At 38.7% G+C, this 20,971-nt stretch overlaps 2 protein-coding genes across 10 annotated transcripts in view; one reads left to right on the top strand and one right to left on the bottom strand.

The window, feature by feature from the left end:
- SENP7 (SUMO specific peptidase 7) overlaps positions 1-14,981 on the bottom strand; it is a 146,120-nt gene extending 131,139 nt beyond the window's left edge. For 3 of the 8 annotated variants that reach the window (XM_040225758.1, XM_040225760.1, XM_040225766.1), the window contains exon 1: positions 11,888-12,038. In XM_040225758.1, coding sequence (XP_040081692.1) covers positions 11,888-11,927 — 40 coding nt within the window. In that variant the 5' untranslated portion in view covers positions 11,928-12,038. Of the gene's footprint in view, positions 1-11,887; positions 12,058-12,336; positions 12,396-14,352 lie in introns of those variants that run through there. The other 5 variants (XM_040225763.1, XM_040225765.1, XM_040225759.1 and 2 more) reach the window with 4 other exon arrangements.
- Positions 11,404-19,782, top strand: LOC120852529 (putative protein FAM172B). Of its 2 annotated transcripts, none has more exons than XM_040225830.1 (3): positions 11,404-11,541; positions 13,217-13,283; positions 17,661-19,782. In XM_040225830.1, exons 2-3 carry the CDS (start codon positions 13,272-13,274, stop codon positions 18,750-18,752), a joined length of 1,104 nt encoding a protein of 367 aa, XP_040081764.1. In that variant the 5' UTR covers positions 11,404-11,541; positions 13,217-13,271; the 3' UTR covers positions 18,753-19,782. The 2 variants fall into 2 exon arrangements, with proteins under 2 accessions (XP_040081764.1, XP_040081755.1); XM_040225821.1 differs by lacking the exon at positions 11,404-11,541 and adding an exon at positions 12,082-12,121.
- Positions 19,783-20,971: the final 1,189 nt, after the last annotated feature.

Genomic DNA, 20,971 nt, shown 5'->3' with positions numbered 1-20,971 from the left:
GAAGGGCAGGAGAGAATAAATTATGAATATGGGATTAGCAGGGCAAAGTCTAATAGAGTTTGGCCAAGAGAACGCACTGGTCATAGCAAACACTCTCTTCCAACAACACAAGAGAAGACTCTACACATGGACATTACCAGATGGTCAACAACAAAATTAGACTGATTATATTCCTTGCAGACAAAGATGGAGAAGTTCTATATACTTAGCAAAAACAAGCCCAGGTGCTGACTGTGGCTCAGATCATGAACTCCTTTCTCCAAATTCAGACTGAAATTGAAGAAAGTAGGGAAAACCACTAGGCCATTCAGGTATGACCTAAATCAAATCCCTTACGATTATACAGTGGAAGTGAAAAATAAATTTAAGGGACTAGATCTGATAGAGTGCCTGATGAACTATGGACAGAGGTTCATGACACTGTACAGGAGACAGGGATCAAGACCATCCCCAAGAAAAGGAAATGCAAAAAAGCAAAATGGCTGTCTGAGGAGGCCTTACAAATAGCTGTGAAAAGAAGAGAAGCGAAAGGCAAAGGAGAGAAGGAAAGATAAACCCATTTGAATGCAGCGTTCCAAAGAATAGCAAGGAGAAATGAGAAAGCCTTCTTCAGTGATCAGTGCAAAGAATTAGAGGAAAATAATAGAATGGGAAAGACTAGAGATCTCTTCAAGAAAATCTGAGATACCAAGGGAACATTTCATGCAAAGATGGGCACAATAAAGTACAGAAACGGTATGGACGTAACAGAGGCAGAAGATATTAAGAAGAGGTATCAAGAATACACTGAAGAACTATACAAAACAGATCTTCACGACCCAAATAATCATCATGGTGTGATCACTCACCTAGAGCTAGACATCCTGGAATGTGAAGTCAAGGAGCCTTAGGAAGCATCACTACAAACAAAGCTAGTGGAGGTGACAGAATTCCAGTTGAGCTATTTCAAATTCTAAAAGATGATGCTGTGAAAGTGCTGCCAATCTGTCAACATGTCAGCAAATTTGGAAAATTCAGTAGTGGCCATAGGACTGGAAAAGGTCAGTTTTCATTCCAATCCCAAAGAAAGGCAATGCCAAAGAATGCTCAAACTACTACACAATTGCACTCATCTCACATACTAGCAAAGTAATGCTCAAAATTCTCCAAGCCAGGCTTCAACTGTACATGAACCATGAACTTCAAGATGTTCAAGCAGGATTTAGAAAAGGCAGAGGAACCAGAGATCAAATTGCCAACACCCGTTGGATCATCGAAAAAGCAAGAACAGTTCCAGGAAAACATTTATTTCTGCTTTATTAGTATGTCAAAGCCTTTGACTGTGTGAATCACAACAAACTGTGGAAAATTCTGAAGGAGATGGGAATACCAGACTACCTGACCTGCCTCTTGAAAAATCTTTACGCAGGTCAGGAGGCAACTGTTATAAATGGATATAGAACAATAGACTGGTTCCAAATACAGAAAGGAATACATCAAGGCTGTATATTGTCACCCTGCTTATTTAACTTATATGCAGAGTACATCATGAGAAACGCTGGGCTGGAAGAAGCACAAGCTGGAATCAGGATTGCCGAGAGAAATATCAATAACCTCAGATACACAGATGACACCACCCTTATGGCAAAAAGCAAAGAACTAAACAGCCTCTTGATGAAAGTGAAAGAGGAGAGTGAAAAAGTTGGCTTAAAGCTCAACATTCAGAAAACTAAGATCATGGCATCCGGTCCCGTTACTTCATGGCAAATAGATGGGGAAACAATGGAAAAATTGAGAGACTATTTTTTTCGGCTCCCAAATCACTGCAGATGGTGACTGCAGCCATGAAATTCAAAGACACTTGCTTCTTAGAAGAAAAGTTATGACCAACCTACACAGCATATTAAAAAGGAGAGACATTATTTTGCCAACAAAGGTCCATCTAGTCAAGGCTATGGTTTTTCCAGTAGTCATGTATGGATGTGAGAGTTGGGCTATAAAGAAAGCTGAGTGCTGAAGAATCAATGCTTTTGAACTGTGATGTTGGAGAAGACTCTATGGGAGTCCTTTGGACTTCAAGGAGATCCAACCAGTCCATCCTAAAGGAAATCAGTCCTGAATATTCACTGGAAGGACTGATGCTGAAGCTGAAACTCCAATACCTTGGCCACCTGATGGGAAGAACTGATACACTGGAAAAGACCCTGATGCTGAGAAAGATTGAGGGGGGAGGAGAAGGGGACGACAGAGGATGAGATGGTTGGATGGCATCACCGACTCAGTGGGTTTGAGTAAACTCCTGGAGTTGGTGATGGACTGGGAGGCCTGGCGTGCTGCAGTCCGTGAGGTCGCAGAGTCGGACACGACTGAGCAACTGAACTGAACTGATGGGATTAACAGACACAAACTACTATACATAAAATAATTAAGCAATAAGGATTTACTGTATAACCAAAGGAGAAATATTCACAAGCATTTAGTATACGACACAGGAAATAACATTCAATATCTTATAATAACATAATGCAAAATAATCTAAAACATATATATATACACACACATACACACTATATATATATAGCTGAATCACTGTGCTGGACACCTGAAACTTACACAATATTGTAAACCAACTATACTTCAAAATAAAGTGAGATTGTCTATATTAAAATATTTAGATTATATTTGGCAAATAGTATAAAATATGTAAAAGAAATCTTATTATTTTATACTAAAATATCCCTCTTTAAGAAACATTAATGCATTTGTATTAGCATATAGAAAAATGCTAGTTATCCCATTCTAAATATATACTTTACATATACAAGTTAAATAATTAAAAAATAATAATAATTAGAAAGCGTGACTTTTTCCCAAGTAGTTTGTGGAGCCATTCATTATTTATTCCCTAAACGTTTAAATAACAATAATTTCCACTGCCAGGCACTATGCTAAATACTTTACTTACATTATTTTATTTAATCCTAACAAAGGTCTTGTGAATTCAGTAATGGCATTATCACCATTTTATAGATGAAGATGTTAGGTTTGAATAATCTAAATAACTTGCCCAAGGTCGCCATGTTAATCCATCCCTGGTCTGAGTCCAGAGTTGGTATCATTAACCAGCACACTCTAGGTATGCTGGATGCTATGGGGATAAAAAATAAGACAGTCCTTGTCACAGGGTTAACAGGATAAGAGCAGAGATTAAACAATTCAGCAGCTAGAATAGATGATGGCATCTGGTAAGCTTACATAAGAAGTACAGAGACCTTTGAAGTTCAAAATTAGGAATACTTTTTCTAATTTTGAATTATTTTTGGAAATATTTTAAGCTAATTAGGAGATAGTTCTTAAAAGGCACAGTTGAACTGGATTTTGAAGTAAGTTTCGGATAATGAGTTTTAGACAGGCAGAAATAGGTGGGAGCACAGTGCGATGCTAAGTGCAGCCAAACAGTGAATTACCCAACAGAGGGACAGTAGGTCCCCTACATGTGAACCTTCAAGTCATGAACTTTCAAAGATGCAATATGCACTTGCATGTCCAAACACGTGAGTTACTTCACATGTCTGGTGCATACTGTCACATGCCTGCATCCTCTACAAGTGGCTGTGTTTTTGTGTACTTTACAGTATACAGTAGTAGAGTATCTTTAATTCAAGTCCAGGATGTCCAGAAGCAAGAGGGTAGATAGAACTGAATCCAGCAAGGAACCAGATCCTGTGCCATCAACATCAGGTGTGAGTGAAACTGCAGCTTGCCCTGCATCTCCTATCGCTGATGATCCTTCAGCTCTACCATCTCCTACCCTATTCCTCCTCCAGTCCGTAACTCTTATTGCCTGTTCACTCGATGCCACCCTCTGTACACCAGCTGTTGTGCTGTACTACTGTATTTCTCAAGGTACTGTAAGATTAAAAATGTTTTTAGTGTGTTTCTTTGTGTATTATTTGTATGCAAAGTATTATAAACCTATTACAGTACAGACAATGCTGTTAGTTTGATACCTAGGCTAACTTTATTAGACTTACAAACACACTCACAGAATGGAACTTGTTCATATGTTACATATCAATAAGAAGCAGCTCACATTAGCCTGTCTTCTAAATTACTGAAGACTCATATTAGAGGTAGCCATCTGAGAGGCAAGTTTGAGACAGCACCATTATAGCAATGTTCCAGTCGGCATCTTTACAGCTACTCAGTCCTACCTATAAACCACTCCTTGTGTTACTACATTCCTCTAATATACTTTCCAATCCTTTCCCTTCTATCACCAGGCCTGGGAATCACATTTCAACGCCCTATATTTCAATCCTTACGGCTTATTACAGTGCTATTCTCTCATCTCAGACAATGCCTCATTACTCTTTCCACTACTTTTTTTTTTTTAACTTGACCCTTGAGTACATGACTTTTTAATATTCTTTTCGCTTTGTTTCTGTTTTTTTTTTTAATTTTATTTTTACTTTATTTTACTTTACAATACTGTATTAGTTTTGCCATACATTGACATGAATCCACCATGGGTGTATACAAGCTCCCAATCCTGAATCCCCCTCCCACCTCTCTGTTTTTTTTAATTGAGGTATAGTCGTCATCTATACTGTTCTCTATCTCTTCCCTAGCCGACCAAATTCCTTTCCCAAGTCAATACATTTTCCTTATATCCTTCTCACTGAACATTTCCTCCACCTTAGTTTAACTGAATCCTTTTTATTACTGATACTTTTATTACATAATTATACAATTAAATTATACAGATTTTATTGACTACACTATTTTTAAAGACACTCTCAAAAAATAAATAAATAAATAAAGACACTCTCAAGATTCTTCTCCCACTTATAAAAATAGGGGAAGAGATTAACAACCTCCTCCCCCACCACCACTTCCAACTAATATTCAATCCTCATTGCAACAATTCCTACAGTAAAATTCCCATAACTTGTATGTATTATTACCTTATCCATATTATAATTGCCCTGTACTGACCAAAGATCCTCTCCAACATTCCTAAATACTCTGATACTTGATTCATAGTTTTCCTATCATTAAAAATCTACCATCATACTGAAGCTCTAAAACGTTCAAAAATCAACTCATGCAATACAGTGGACTCATCTTAACTTACTTGAGTCCAACAAACTACTTCACATCACATTCCCATTTCCACAACATGCATTCATGAATGGATGGATTTAAGAAATAGCATTACACTTTGTGGCCTTCCCTGGTGGCTCAGACAGTAAAGAATCTGCCTCAATGCAGGAGTTCACAAATGTGAACCTCTATTCTACAATATACTGTCCTTTGACCCTTTCGTTTTCTCACTCACACTAAACACATATGCTACCCCCACATCTTATAACACCCTTTAGTCCTAAGTAAAACTAAATTATTCCCCCCCTCCAACAATTCTTGCTCCTGGACTGCTTAGCACTGTTAAAGAAAATCACATAATTTTAACAACCAAAACCACTACTATCTATGGAGTCACACTTATTTTAACAAAGACTTTTTCAAAACTAGTTAAGTTTTATTCATTCATAATTGACCTCCTACTCTACTTTGAGCTCTAAATACCATCTGAAAGTCTCTCTTTCTCAAAAGATGATGTTGACTCCTATTTCACTTGTAAGTCATGATTGTAATAGCCTTCTCAAAATTTATCCGTATCTTTATCCATCTTCCTTCCTTTCTGCAAGTCTTAACAAGCTGTCCTTTGAGTCTCTCCTCCCCCATTTCTCCTAGGACCTCACCTTATCAGTTATCTTCCATCTGGTATCTTTCTCTCTCCACTGACCCCTTACCCAGGGCATACAAATCTGAGTTTTACAGTTTTCTTTTAAAAATCCTTTCTACCTAATTCTATACTCCTTGTTCCAGAAAACTCCTTTCCTTCATATCTCATTTTCTGCTTCCTCACACCACTCATTCATTTAGCCTCTTGAAATCTGTCTTTTCTCCTACTGCTCTACTAAAATCAGTGGTTTAAAAAAAAAAAAAGAATGACCTAATTGCCACATCCAGCATCCTCATACTTTAACTCTCTGACTTACACTGTTTTTCACTCTCCCTTCCTTCACAAACCTATCATACTCCTTCTAATCTGCCTATCTAACTGCTTACCAGTGTTTCTTCCTCCTTACTTTGAAATTAAATACATGTGATTCAACACTTTTCTCACTCCATAGTTTTCCTGTGGGTAATTCTATCTACTCCAATGGCTTTGGCTAACATCACTGCAAATAAAGTAATATTAAAATGATTAACTGTATCTTCTGATTTTGAACTTCAATTATGGTTCACCGGATGATACATAATATGCAGATATTACCTGGACCTATTTTAAAAAGTGTACCATCCTGTGACACTAGATTCTCAAGATGAAATTGAGGGTTGAGAGAAGAGTTTCAAAATCAATCAAGTTTGAAAAACACTGCATGTGCAATCACTCTCTTGGAGAGGTAAAATGTATACCAGCATAGCAAAAGCTCCAAAAAATCCTGCAGTATGTAACATTTTCTTATAACTACAGTTGTTACACTTATTTGTCCATGAAACCTTTTTTCCAAGTAAGGTCCATTAACATCCTATGAGAGTTAAAAAGATTAAAATTATATTTTCTAATCAGAAGGACCACATTTTAAATCCTGGCTCTGCTTCTTTTATTGCTAACAATTACTTACCATCCCTAAATTCCAAGCTCCTCATCAGAAATAATAACCAGCTCAGGAAGCTTTTGAAGGAACTACAACATTTGTAAAATTCTCAGCACACTGTTTAGAACCTAAGTACTCAAAAAACATTATCTATCCTTAAGTGCAAATGAGAATCAACAAAGATTTCCAAGATGTTACCTGAACAGTTGACAACCTGAAATTTCCTTCAACTTTCCTCCCTGTTTAATTCAAAAATTCATTTGAAAGTTGTGATTTATGACTCTATAATATCTGTCATATTGTTACTGTTGCTAAACATTTCCAATGGTCATTCTCCCTTGAATGAATGACCCATGCATTTAAATTATTATTTCATTCAACTGTCAGTAACCTGTCTCTGGTGCCAATAATTTTTAATCTGTGTCCCCATGTAATTCACTTTGATATGCTGTGAACTTGGAAATAAGATATTTATCTCTATTGGGGTTATAAATAATTTAAAAACATAAATACAATATGATACAAAGAAAGCTTCAGAAGCTTCTCATGAGTGACATTTAGTATATAAAAATACCCTCTCCTCTCATGCTCAGAGGTGTTTTATATTTAATTCCTGATTCATAGCCATATTCCAGAAAGGTAGGTAATCAGATTTTGAGGTACTTCTATGTATGGACTGTTTATTATTAATAATTCATTAAAAAACAATAAGCACATTGCATGTTAACTTTTTTTATTTTTAAGCAACTTTATTTTTCCCAAAATTAAGAAGAGTGGCCTTATTTTACTTCTCCCAGCTCTTTAACATCTGACTTACTGAAAGACAGATGACTTCCTCTATATGCTTCTGCATTCATTCTGTTGTGATACAAGTCATGTAACCTCTGGAAAACTGTTCTGTACACATGTGGAAGATTAAGAGGAAAAGGCAAACCATGCCTTAAAATTAAGAAAGTCCGACCACAGACAGACCCAAAAGGAACTCAGGGAACCTAGAGATTCTCAGACCATACCTTGAGAACCAGCAGCCAAAACAAATAAGCCAGAAGCCATTCAGCTCCTACAGTTGCCAATTACGTGAGTTCACAAATATTTGTTTGCGTTTAGCTTAAACCCATTGGAATTGGGTTTCTGCTACTTGTAACTAAAAGAGGTCTGAGCAGTACACTATGCAACGGGCTTAATTCTTCCATACTCAGCAGGAAGTTTAGGAAAACCTAGTACAGACTCACCAGAGGAGGCAATGGCACCCCACTCCAGTACTCTTGCCTGGAAAATCCCATGGACAGAGGAGCCTGGAAGGCTGTAGTCCATGGGGTCACGAAGAGTCAGACACGACTGAGCGACTTCACTTTCACTTTTCACTTTCATGCATTGGAGAAGGAAATGGCAACCCACTCCAGTGTTTTTGCCTGGAGAATCCCAGGGATGGGGGAGCCTGGTGGGCTGCCGTCTATGGGGTTGCACAGAGTCGGACACGACTGAAGCGACTTAGCAGCAGTAGCAGCAGCAGTACAGACTCACAGAAGAAACTTTGTCTTATTTTCTCTTTCTATGCTATCCACCTTCCTTATACCTCTAACTCAAAATTTGTTTTATTAATCAAATTTCTATCTTTGGTTACTTATGAAAGTCTCATGACTACAAATGTCATTCCAGTCATTCAAGTTCCAGTTATTCCTAGAATGCATGCGTGCATTCAGTTATCAGTCGTATCTGACTCTCGGTGACTCTTTAGACTATACCCCTCCAGGCTTTTCTGTCTATGGAAATTTCCAGGCAAGAATACTGGAGTGGGTTGCCATTTTCTCCTCCAAGGGATCTTTTCAACCCAGGGTTGAACCCAGGTTGCCCACATTGCAGGCAAATCCTTTACTGCAGAGCCACTGGGGAAGCCCAATCAGCAACCATCCTAATGAAATGGCAACTGCATGCATACAAATGTCACACAGAATTCAGGTTCCTTTTAAGCCAACAAACTGTTCTGAGAATTCGCATGAGAAAATTAAAAACACACTATTAGGAAAAAGGGCTTCCCAGATGGCGCTAGTGGTAAAGAACCTGCCTGCCAGTGCAGGAGATATGAGAGACACGGGTTTGATCGCTGGGTCAGAAGATCCCCTGGAGGGCATGGCAATCCATTCCTGTATTCTTGTCTAGAGAAGCCTATGGACAGAGGAGCCCGATGGGCTACAATCCATGGGGTCGCAAAGAGTCAGACAGAAGTGAAGCAACTTAGCACAATTAAGAAAAAAATAATTCTTAAAAAAATTCATATTCATCTGTTAAAACCAGATGAGTACTGGCGAACAGCTATTTAATATAAGATCTGAAAATGGCCTTTATTCTAGATTAACACTTACTTTTCAGAAAGGGCAGCTCCAAAAGGGAAATCAGCAAGAAAAAAAAAACCTCTCCAGAGGGATAACTCCCATAACTATCAATGTCTTTTAAGAATTAACAATTTTACTCTCAAATTTTACTTCCTACAACTACTGGCATCAAATTAACTGTGATAAAAAGATAAATAAATCTAAGTGCAACCAGGTAAAGATGATGGGATTTGCTGAACAGTAATGCTAATATCTTGCCCTTCCCCCTGAAACAAGGTGCTAAGCCAAGGAGAAATGCATTTATTGAAAGAAGGCTGTGTTTGTTAAAGTGAGGTATGACTACTCATAAAGTTCTGTGTGAGGAAGCACACAAATGACACCAGACAAACATTCTGCCTTTTCCTTATATGTCAATTTTACTTAAAGGTTTTAGGGGGGAAAAAAAGTGTAATAAAACAAACGTGATCTACTGGAAGCATACACATGCATACACATGTATATACGTATATGGCTTTACACGTGGCACTAGCGGTAAAAAAAAAAAACCCACCTGCCAATGCAGCAGACACAAGAGATATGGGTTTGAGCCCTGGGGTAGGAGGATCCCATGGAGTAGAAAAGGGCAACCCTTCCTGTATTACTGCTTGGAAAATTCTATGGACAGAGAAGCCTGACTGGCTCCAGTCCACAGGGTCGAACAGAGTATATATGTATATATATGTCAGGTCAGTTTATTTCTCTTCCGTGGTTGTTACACAAAAATTTGAAGGGTTTAAAACAACAGACAAGTTACAGCTCAGTTCCGCTCAAGCAGACAGATCTTTTATTAGACAGATACTCTCAATACACGGCAGCAGGCTGACCCCAAAGGAGTCATCCTCCCTATTCCTTTTAGCTTCCCCCTCTGTACACTTCCTGTCTTCTCCTTTTGGTTGTGCCCTATGCAAATACAGGGCTTGTACCCACCAACAATCAATGAATTAATGAAAGGGAATGCACATGGGCATTTGCTCAAGGCCGATTGACAAATGCAACTTATATATAACAGCAGACTCTGCTGTGTATGTCCTCCCATAATTCAATGTTATAATCAGATGTATATATGTGTAGAATGTTCACAAACCCTTAATGGGCTCCTAGCTGCCTAAGGGTACTTGAGGAAGCCCCTGTGATTAGTCTGTATCCACTGTTTCCCAGGATGCACAGTGCTAGAGTTGGAGAAGTTACCCCGTCGTTATTTTGTAGCAAATGTGTGAGCCTGGGTGTGTCTGGGATGGGGTTTAGAGATCAGCTTGCATCCTTTTTGGCTACGCCACCCCTCCCTGCTCATGCCTAACACACACGCGCGCGCGCTCGAATCTGAAGGCGTGTGTGCTCAATCATGTCCCGCTCTTTAAGATCCCATGAACTGTAGTGGGTTGCCATTTCCTACTCCAGGGTATCCTCCCCACCCAAGGATCTAACCTGCGTCTTCTGCCACTCCTGCATTAGCAGGAGGACTCTTCACCACTGCACCACCTAGGAAGCCCTATATATAAACATATATATTAATATAATACATACATATACTTTCAAAGGCAAAGAATATATCTAGACTACACACACACACACACACACACACAAATGGTAACACTGGTTGCTTATGAAAGGGAATTTCAGGTTTTTCGCTGCTTCACGCAATGTCCCAGAGATCCTTGCTCACACTTCTTTGCAGCCAGAAAAAGTCTGAGATGCACTGCCACAAAGGAACTCTTAAATAAATTTAGAATTGTCAAAACTATCTATTCAACAACAGACGACACATTAAGAAATAAGAAAATGAAATGATTCCTTGTGTGTTAGTGTACTAGATTGTAAGCTTATCAAAGAGCCCCTGCACCCTCCTCCTCTGGTAGGTCCACAGGACTTAACACTGGAACTAAGGTACCCTTAAAGGACGATATCTTTAAGGAAAACTTGCTGACTGGGAGGAGCTCCACTTGACTTCTTACAACACCTTTTGTGTTTCTAAAATCCAGTACCCAAAACTAAAGATAATCATTTAACTGGCAAAGCATTTTCAAAAAGAAAAATATGCTGAGAACAAAAACACAACGAAACAGGGCTTCAAATCCTTTGTTAGACTTTTTAATCACTTTTGGAAGTGGGTGTCTCGAAAAGAAAATGGTTATTAAGCGGGCGGGCTCCTAAGTCCATGCAAGGCACGATGTTTGCAGCAATTTAGACGAGAAATGTCTGGAGAAGGAAATGGCAACCCACTCCAGTATTCTTGCCTGGACAATCCCAGAGACGGGGGAGCCTGGTGGGCTGCCGTCTATGGGGTCGCACAGAGTCGGACACGACTGAAGCGGCTTAGCAGCAGCAGACGAGAAACTGTCAATTAACAAACCCCTCCTCTCCTTCGCAGCTGCTTCTACCTGCCTGGGGTGGGGGCGGAGGCGGGGGCGGAACGAGAAAGAGGCAAAGTCAAGAATCAAAGGAAGAGGGGAAAGTGGGGTCAGGCGCCAAGAAGCTGGAAATGAAACAGTAACATTGGTGGAATTACGAGGAAGGCGTGGCAGGAGAGCGACAAACCAACCGGGAAGACCCGTGGTTCGACGAGACCCAAGCAAGGTGCTCGCAGGAAAACAAAAATGAAAGAGGTGACAGGGTGAAAAGCGACTGAGGCTTTGATGACAGCTCGGACTGGGTCTTCAACCCGCAGGGGCCGGGGAGCCCAGGGGACCTTCCATTGTGCGGGGCCCCACCGCTCCCTCCCCTCGGCTCCCCGCACGGCCAAGCAAAAGCCGGAGCCCGAGCGCGAGCCGGAGCCCTAGCAGCTCCGGGCCGCAGCTCCCGTTGCCGCCTGTTTCCCCTTTGCCCGAGGTAGGAGACAATATGCTCAGTCCTCCTCCGACCCTTTCTCACCAGCAGAAGATCGTCGTCTCCCGGCCTTCCCCTTGTCCATCTTCTCCTCCTGCTGGAATCGCAGTCGCTGTCACCTCAAGCCCCCTCTGGGTGGGGGAGGGGGGAGGGGAAAGGGGAAAAAAAGCCAAGAACGTGAGAATTGCGCTTGCGCAAGAGCTGTCGCCTGCCTCAGACCGGAAATTACCGCCCCTCCCACCTCCATCCGGAAATCACTTCCTGGGACTTGTTTGCTCTGTGGGTTAGCCGTCGCCAAGTGTTTGTTTAAGTGGCGTTTTTTCATTCTCTCTGTGTCTGTAGGATACTGAGACTGGGTGTGAGGTTTTAGCCCAAGATCATAAAGGTTTTGTTTACTTGAAGATGCGGTTGACTAAAAATTAAAGCGAGGAAGCTAGGAATTCCCCCACTTCGATACCCCAGAAATCGTCCTTTGATAGTATTACTTTACTCACGGCGGCGTCTTCTGTGTGTCTGTCCTCAAGGCGCTTCCTCAAAGTTAGAAGCAAAAAGACTTTAACAAGACAAAAATCAATAGCCTGTTAGTTTAGCAGTTGGAGTGGAAATCAATTAAGTTAGCTGAGGGAGAGAAGAGTTAATAGGATCTCTTCAAAATTCAAATCCATAATTTTTAAACGACAGGAAAAAAGCTGGACCTCAATTTTTTTAAAAATAAAATAATGAGATGCTAGAAAGTGGGTGGCTGTATATGAATTTGTTCAACTAATTTTTATTACAATACCTAAGGGAAAAACCCTGACTTCAACGAACTCAACGATTAGTACTTTCAGGCTGATTACTTTAGTCCTTTCATAGGACCCATCAGTTTAGAAAATTGTTTTATTTGATTAGCCATAAAGTACATATTTGAATACTTTTTTTAAGTGGGTAAACTTTAATCATAGTAAGTTTAACAAAATAACACAGAGCACTCTAGTTAGAGGCAAATGATATTGGAATGTTCCAACAGTTTAACATCCGCTTCCCTCTCCCCCATCTTGCCCAGGCTGATAATGGGACTTAACTTGTTCAATTCACTGCCAGAGCCTGGCTTTTGCTTCTTTAGTCTTACTTTTTAATTACTGTGTCGTTTGTGTTGGAGCTAGGAGTAAGTCTCCAGGTGATAATGCCTATTGGGCTAGGGGGAGTGTCTAGAAAGGTCAGAATGGCTGAAAAGCAGAAATACTTCAGGCTTGCTGAGAATGAAATTCACTACAAGGATTTCATTTAGAGGCTCAGTTTATTTCTTTTTAGCAAATAAAAACACTGCCTACTGAAAAATATCTGAATTTTATTATATAAATCAACTTTTTTAATTGAATGATTTTACTCCAGAATCACGCTGGCTTGATTCATCAGCTGATATTATACGAAACAGAGCTGGAAAAAGATGGAAATAGAGGTAAGAGATGGAAACATAAAAAAGGAAATTGTAAGTAAGCCTAATCCATTTCTGTCCAAAGCTTCCTTAAAAGTAAATGGTTTTAAAGTTTAGCAGTAAGTCAACCTATTAGAAATGACATTATAAGAAATAATATTAGTCAACTTGGAAACATATCATTTAAACTTGTCATTCAACCAAATATAGCATTTCTGTTAATAAAGACAGTGAGTCAGTTTGTTTCTTTGAATGGAGCTGGTTTTGAATCACATATTTGAAGATAAATGACCTTTAAGCTCAAAAACTTGAAATTTGCTTTTTAAACCAGTGTTTTTATTGTGTTTACAGTATCTACTGCATAGTTGTATTGCAAACAATTTAAAGGACTAAAAAGTTCAGTCTTTTGAGGGAGTCATTTAACAATCTCACTTTGCACTTTATGAAAGACTAATTACATGATCTTTTGTTTTATAGTGCTTTATGATGTTCAGGTGAAAGCTTCCTTATTTTAAAATAAGTGAATTGTGAACTTTTAAAATAAGTGAATCATTCAAATAAAGTGAATGATTCCCTTAGTATGTTTGTAGATAAGGTCATTTCTTTTATGTATGTTTAGCTCACAATGTATAGAGCCTTTTAAATTAAGATTGTTTGAGATTAGAAATTCGTCAGCCCAGTATTTTATAGGAGGAGAGGAAGGACAGGCTTGATCTTAATGAGTATGCTTCTTTATTGAGTGTTAAAAGTGTATATAAAGTGTTTAAATTAGATATTCTATTTTTGTTTTGACTATACAATTAAAAGCAGTGGGTATGATTTTTTTATTAGTTTCAGGACATGATGGCAGTGTGAAATTGATCAACTCTTTATTTTACCCCTTAAATAACAATTTCTTTGAGGAGAGCTTAAACTAAAAATGAACCTTCTCTTCCCAAGTGAATTAACTTTAAGTACAATCTGAATATAAATAGGTTTGGTTGGTGACTCAATATATCAAGGAACAGCTAGATATGAATTCAGAGGAGAGTTACATATTGAAGTATATTAGCCAAGCAATGTAAACTACAATAAATTGTAAAGAACTGTCTACCTTTTCATTCTACAGGATACTCTGCACCTTGCTCCTTTTCTCTCCACTTAAATACATGTCCTTTATTTATCAGTGTGCCATATTGGTTATCCAGTTTGCAAACTCCCATTCTTTTCCCCTGAGAATTGTTTCTCAAACAACTAGGTACAAAAGCACTTAACAAAGGTGAAAAAGAGGAATTGAATGCCATATACTACATGCTATTAGAAAATACCGATTTTGTTTTACTCTGATTGAAAGAAAAGTTAGCTAACAACATTCTTTAGTTCTTTGGTTGTTTCGTTGATTTAGGTTTAGTTCATTGAGTTTTACATATTAGGTTATCTTTCTATTTATTTCAGTAGAGAAAAGGGCAGTTTTCAGCATAGTACCTGAGTAAAGAAAGTATTTTTAGATATAAGAGATTACTGCTTTTCTGTACAAACCTCATCCATGCCAAACTATAAAATAGACCCTCCTTTTGGAGAGCAATTTAGCAGTATCCGGTAGAATGGAAGATGTCAACATGACTTAGAAATTCCACTTGTAGGCATATTGCCTAGAGAAACTCTTGATATGCACACAAAAAATATAGCTATAAGAATATTAGTTGCAGCTTTGTTTATGTGCTTAGTCGCTTAGTTGTGTCTGACTTTTTGTGACCCCATGAACTGTAGCCTACCAGGCTCCTCTGTCCATGGGGATTCTCCAGGCAAGAATACTGGAGTGGGTTGCCATGCCCTCCTCCAGGGGATCTTCCCAGTCCAGGAATTGAACCCAAGTCTCACTCATTGCAGGCGGATTCTTTACCAGCTGAGCTACCAGGGAAGCCCACTTTGTTTATAATCGTGGAAAACTGGATCAGCCTTAAAGTTCTTCAACAGAATAATGGTTAAACCATGGCATATTCAAGCAATGGAACACTATAAATTGGTAAAATGAATGATCTTGGACTGTGCTTATTAATGTGGAAAAAAATCACAATGTTGAGTGAATAAGAAAGGGTGGGCAAGAGATATATGTTTATTTCACATTCCTCAAAAAGATCATCCTGTCTTATTTTATAGAAACTTCCATGTGTGAGACACTGCATAAAATGGCTTTTATCTATATTAATTCTCACAACAGCCCTGTGAAATGTTATCCTATTTTGCATTTATGCATTGAAAAAATATTTGTATATCCCAGATACTGTTCCAAGTACTGTAGATACAGCAGTTAGTTAAACAAAGTTCCTGTTCTCATAGAGCTTTCATTCTAGTGAGGAGAGACAATTTTTAAATATATAATTATATATCAGATGGTAATGTAGGCTATGAAGAAAAATAAAGCAGAGTGGCAGGATAGAGGGTAATAATGATTGCTGTTTTAGATAGCATAAACTAAAACACAGAAGTTAAAGAAACTGAAACTGATAGAGGTTAAGAAACCAGCTGAAAGTCACTCAACTTAAAATTTGGAGCTAGAATTTAAACCTAAATCAATTCATCTAGTTCCAGAGGCTCCTATCTGTCACTTGCACTCTAGGAAAAGATATTAATTACATAATAGCACCTGAGATCAGCAACACTAGAAGGAAAAGTTTTTAAAGGAACAGGAAATAGCAGTCTATATAGGTTGGATAATTTGGATAACCAAATAACTTCATAAAGTACTGGTTGGGTGGGGGAGTCAGATTCAGAAAGTGAGAAAAGAGTTAAGAAATCAAAGCAAGCTAGCACTGTTTTGATTTTACCTTAAGCCTTGATAGCAGCTTGAGTGGCACTGAAAATCATTTTAAGTGCTATTTATTGGAAGTGGGTTGTGGTTGCTAGTGCGAGTGTTCAGAAATTCAGGAGCAAGAGTATTAATGTATTTGTTAAGAACATGAATTTGAGTCACATAGCCTCAGTACCTAATCATTTATTTAACAGTTGTTTGATTTTAGCACAAACCATTTAACCTTTTTTTTCTCCCCAAAATAAAGTCTACTGAGGTTTTTTTTCCTCCCGGGACTTAACCTTTCAAGGACTTTTCTTTCTCTTTGGGCTATGACTACAATAACTAAGTTTTCTCAGTCACTTTTAATTTCAAACATCAGAATAACCATATCTTCTATTATTAGATAGGTTGATCATAATCTCCAGTGCCTGGTTCACATTTCACATCTACTGCCATCCCCTGCCATTTATTTAATAGCAAAAATATTTAAATGCTTACTGTGGAGATAAAGACTAACCAAATGAGAAAAACAAAATTTATTTTCTGAGTTCACTATAGCAAGGGAGTCAGCCACCATCACTTGCATTTTGGCAGTGACTCAAAGGCCAGCAGACGAGCGGGAAAGCTTTGTAGTAGAAAAAAAGGGAAGGCTACTGGCATGTCCTGATTGGACCATATTGGCATGAGGAAGCTGTCTGCAAGCTAACTAAAAGGGAGGCATCCTGTGTGACTGGTTAGGAGTGCCTATCTGGCTTTCTCTGGTGGGTCCTAAGTTGGAAGCAAGGATAAAATTTATGGAAGCTATAAGTTATTAACCAAATCTTGGGACTTGCCTGGTGGTCCAGTGGCTGAGACTCCACATTGCCAATGCAGGGGACCCCAGGGTTCGACCCTTGGTCAGGGAACTAGATCCCACATGCTGCAACTAAAGATCCTGCATGCCACAGCTAAGACTGGGCACAGCCAAATAAGTAAATAAATACAAATAAAGTCTTGGCCATTTGGGGCCAGCTGTGACAGAAGTTAAGTTATTGTTTGACTTCTCAGATTGTCACTAGAAGTAAGCAGTCTCACTTCCTGAGATTCTGACTTGTAAGACTGGCTTCCAGGGCTGTTTATTGCAGATGAGAGATTTACTTCCTGGGCAAGTTGCTGCAGATTGTGGGTCAGAGTTCTGTTTTTATATATGGTCTATCCATTGTCCCTTAGTGTATTCAGCTTCTCACTACTTTGCATTTTTCACAATTATTTTGAGTTAAAATCTCTACCATAGGTTAAAATATTAATGTCTTCTTGTTTGCTGTTTGGTCACTAAGTTGTGCCTGACTCTTTTTGCAACCCTACAGACTGTAGCCCTCCAAGATCCCATGTCAATGGAATTTCCCAGGAAAGAATACTGGAGTGGGTTCCCATTTCCTCTTCTAAGGGATCTTCCTATCCCAGGGTTCAAAACCATCTCTTTTGTGTCTCCTGCATTGGCAGGCAGATTCTTTACCATGGGGCCACCAGGGAAGCCCTAATGTCTTCACAAAGTGCTTAACATGATTTCCCACAGGAAGACTTAAGCAAAATGAAATTTGTATTTTATTTTTTTCTAGTACTGACATAATACTGCTTTTTATTTTCAGTGGTTACCAGTGACTCAGAAACTGAGCTTCCGAAAATTTATTGAACAATCTGACTTACTAGAAGAACTTAAGTATGACTTCAATGAAAAAGCTGAATTGAGACACACTGAGACACATGTGCCTTTTGCCTTTAACTATTATAAAAATGTCCTGGAGAGGAATAGCAAGCGATACTGGGCCCTTGGCCATTTGCTTGAACAATACATTTATGAACTTTTGGAGAAAGTGTGCAAATTACAAAAAGTATATATCCCACCAGAGGCTGATAAGGAACCAAGAAGCTTCTTTTTCATGAGTGAGAGAGCGTTATCAAATCATCATTCTGCTCTTCTTGTCCTCCTTCAAGACCACGGGGTCTTTAGAGCTGGTCAGTGGAGTCAGCAGGCAATAATACATCATGGTCTCCAACATGGAAGTCAGATACCATGTATTCAAATGGCATTGCAGGCACATTATGATGTAATTGTGCTAAACCCCAATGACAATTTTGTGGACCAGCAGACAGGAAAAGAGTGGAAAGGCCTTTTAACACAAAATGTTGAGTTCTCTTCCAGAAAAATGGTTCAGACAGAGAGCTTTTTCTCTCTCCAGGAGTCTCTCCAATGTATTCCAAAAAGATGCAGCAACACCCCTGAAGAACACATGGCTTATATTTGGGATTACTTCATTTCAAAGACTGAAGGCAAGGATGTTGCCTTCATTGTACATGGTTATGGAGGCTTGGTTTTTATGGACTTGCTTGTTCGTAAAAAGTGGGATGTGATGAGCAAAGTATACGCTGTTGCACTTATTGACTCTGAACATCATGTAGGACACCAGTTGGGAAGCGATGTCCAGTTATTAGAATGGATAAAGCAGCACTGCCGTGAATGGGTGACAAGTCCGAAGCCTTTGGATAAACCTGCAACAACCGTTTTGAAAAAGGAGTTTCCTACAGTTTCTGCTGGTACAGAAAAACACAACTTAGCCCCTTCCTCTAGCCTTCAGTCAATTTTTAAATACTTTAAAAAAGCTTTGAAAGCCAGAGCAGCTAATTTCTCTCGAGTGTCCATAGTGACTAGAAGCTCCACAAAAAGAAAGCAAAGTGCTTAAATTACTTTTTTTTGTCATCTAAGATTGTTTTGTCCCACTGAAACTTTGCTAACGTAGATGCTAGAAGAGCAGAACACTTCCAACTCGCATGCAGTATTATGTTCTGACTTCAAGTCTGATTTGTTGAGTTTGTTTAAACAAGTAAATATGTTTTGCAAATATGTTCTGTAGCCTACTGATGAACCAGGAAGTCAGTACCATCATTAACATTTTACAATATTAGTCAAAGTAGTCTTGTTAGAGGATCTTCTTAGGAAAAGATTTCATATGGTTTAATGATGTCAAAACTGTAATTGATAGAAATTAAATATTAAGTCAATCTTTGACTTCTGTATTATTAGTGCTATATTAAAATTATAAATGCAAATAAAATTAAGTATCATAAGCAAACTCCATTCTTGGTATATTTATGAGTTTTTTCTGTTTTTCTTATGTGTGTGTTTACTCATACCTTCACTAATATCTGACTGTCTACTATGTACTAGTAAATAAAAATGTTGGGCACATTGACAAACAAGGCCAACATTGCCTTTATCTTTCTTTGGGGTTCACAATGAAAAACAAATTACAAGTGTGAAGAGTGTTAAGAAATAAAGGGCATCATGGAACATCCAATATGAGAGCTAATAATAGCTTTGGGATTCAGGGAATACTCCTTTGACAAAATGATCCTAGTCTGAAGAACAGTAGTAGTTACCTGGGAAAACAAAGTCACAGGGAAAGGAATCACATGTGCAGAAGTCCTGAGGCAGGAGAAAGAAGTATAGTTCAGCAAGAGCTAAAAGATTATATAGTAGTAGTAAAGGAAAAATTATTCATGACATTCATTAAAGACAGGAAAATTCAAAAGTGATTGGTGCAATGGGGATTTTGTAGTAGGGGAAAGATAGGACTCAACTGCAAATACAGTGATGGGGATTGGGGGGAGGAGTTATAGCCAAGTAGCAATGAATAGCGAAGGCAATGGCAACCCACGCCAGTACTCTTGCCTGGAAAATCCCATGGACAGAAGAGCCTGGTAGGCTGCAGTCCTGTGGGGTCTCAAAGAGTTGGACATGACTGAGCAACTTCACTTTCACTTTTCACTTTCATGCATTGGAGAAGGAAATGGCAACCCACTCCAGTATTCTTGCCTGGAGAATCCCAGGGATGGGGGAGCCTGGTGGACTGCCATCTATGGGGTCGCACAGAGTCAGACACGACTGAAGAGACTTAGCAGCAGCAATGAATAGAAAATTACTAAGAGAAAACTTCAGGGATAATAAGAGTTTTTCTTAATAGACTGACTCAACAGGATTCTTACTGCGGGCAGGGCAGGAATGGGAAGACATTGACAGTGGAGTATGAGGAATTTTCTCAAATAGAGAATGTTCAGATACCAAAGGTGAGATTTTCACTAACTGACTCAGCAGAATTTTTGCTAAAACTAGACTAAGCAGACCAAGGGCAGAGCCCAATGTCAGAGCCTACTCAAGAAGAGGGCTCCGAGGAGCCAAAATCAGATTTGATGGGGAGAGGTTTTGTCAGTAGCTGCAAAGTTAAGTTGGAGAAATAAACAGGCAGCTTACTTAAGGCTGCAATGTCAAAAAAAAAAAAACAAAAAAACTTTATTCTAATGACAATGGAAACCATTGCATGGTTTTAGACAGAATATTAGCAGATTTACACTTTATAAAGAATATCCTGATTGTAGTTTAGAGAATAGTTTGGGAGGAGAATAAGCTTGGAAGCTAGGAGATCAAATAATTTTGGCACTAATTTGAGAAATATTCAATGCTTTTTTTTAAATCAGTGTAAATGTCTTACAGTATTTAAGTGTACAGCAAAATGATTCATTTTTTGTGGGTTATATTCCATCATAGATTATTATAAGATATTGAATATAATTCCCTGTGCTATACAATAAAGGGCTTCCCTGGTATCTCAGCTGGTAAAGAATACACCTGCAATGCAGAAGACTTGTGTTTGATCCCTGAATTAGGAAGATCCCCTGGAGAAGGGGAAGGCTACCCACTCCAGTATTCTGGCTCAGAAAATTTCATGGACTGTATAATCCATGGAGTCACAAAGGGTCAGACACAACTGAGCAACTTTCACTTTTTCATACAATAAATCCTTGTTGCTTCTGTTTTATAATAGCTTGTATCTGTTAATCCCATACCCATAATTTATTCCTTCCTTTGGTAACCATAAACTTGTTTTCTATATCTATGAATCTG

This window comes from Oryx dammah, unplaced genomic scaffold (assembly GCF_014754425.2).
Source record: "Oryx dammah isolate SB20612 unplaced genomic scaffold, SCBI_Odam_1.1 HiC_scaffold_2, whole genome shotgun sequence".
In the NCBI taxonomy this organism is placed as follows: domain Eukaryota; kingdom Metazoa; phylum Chordata; class Mammalia; order Artiodactyla; family Bovidae; genus Oryx; species Oryx dammah.
This window is presented reverse-complemented; position numbering and strand designations above follow the sequence as displayed.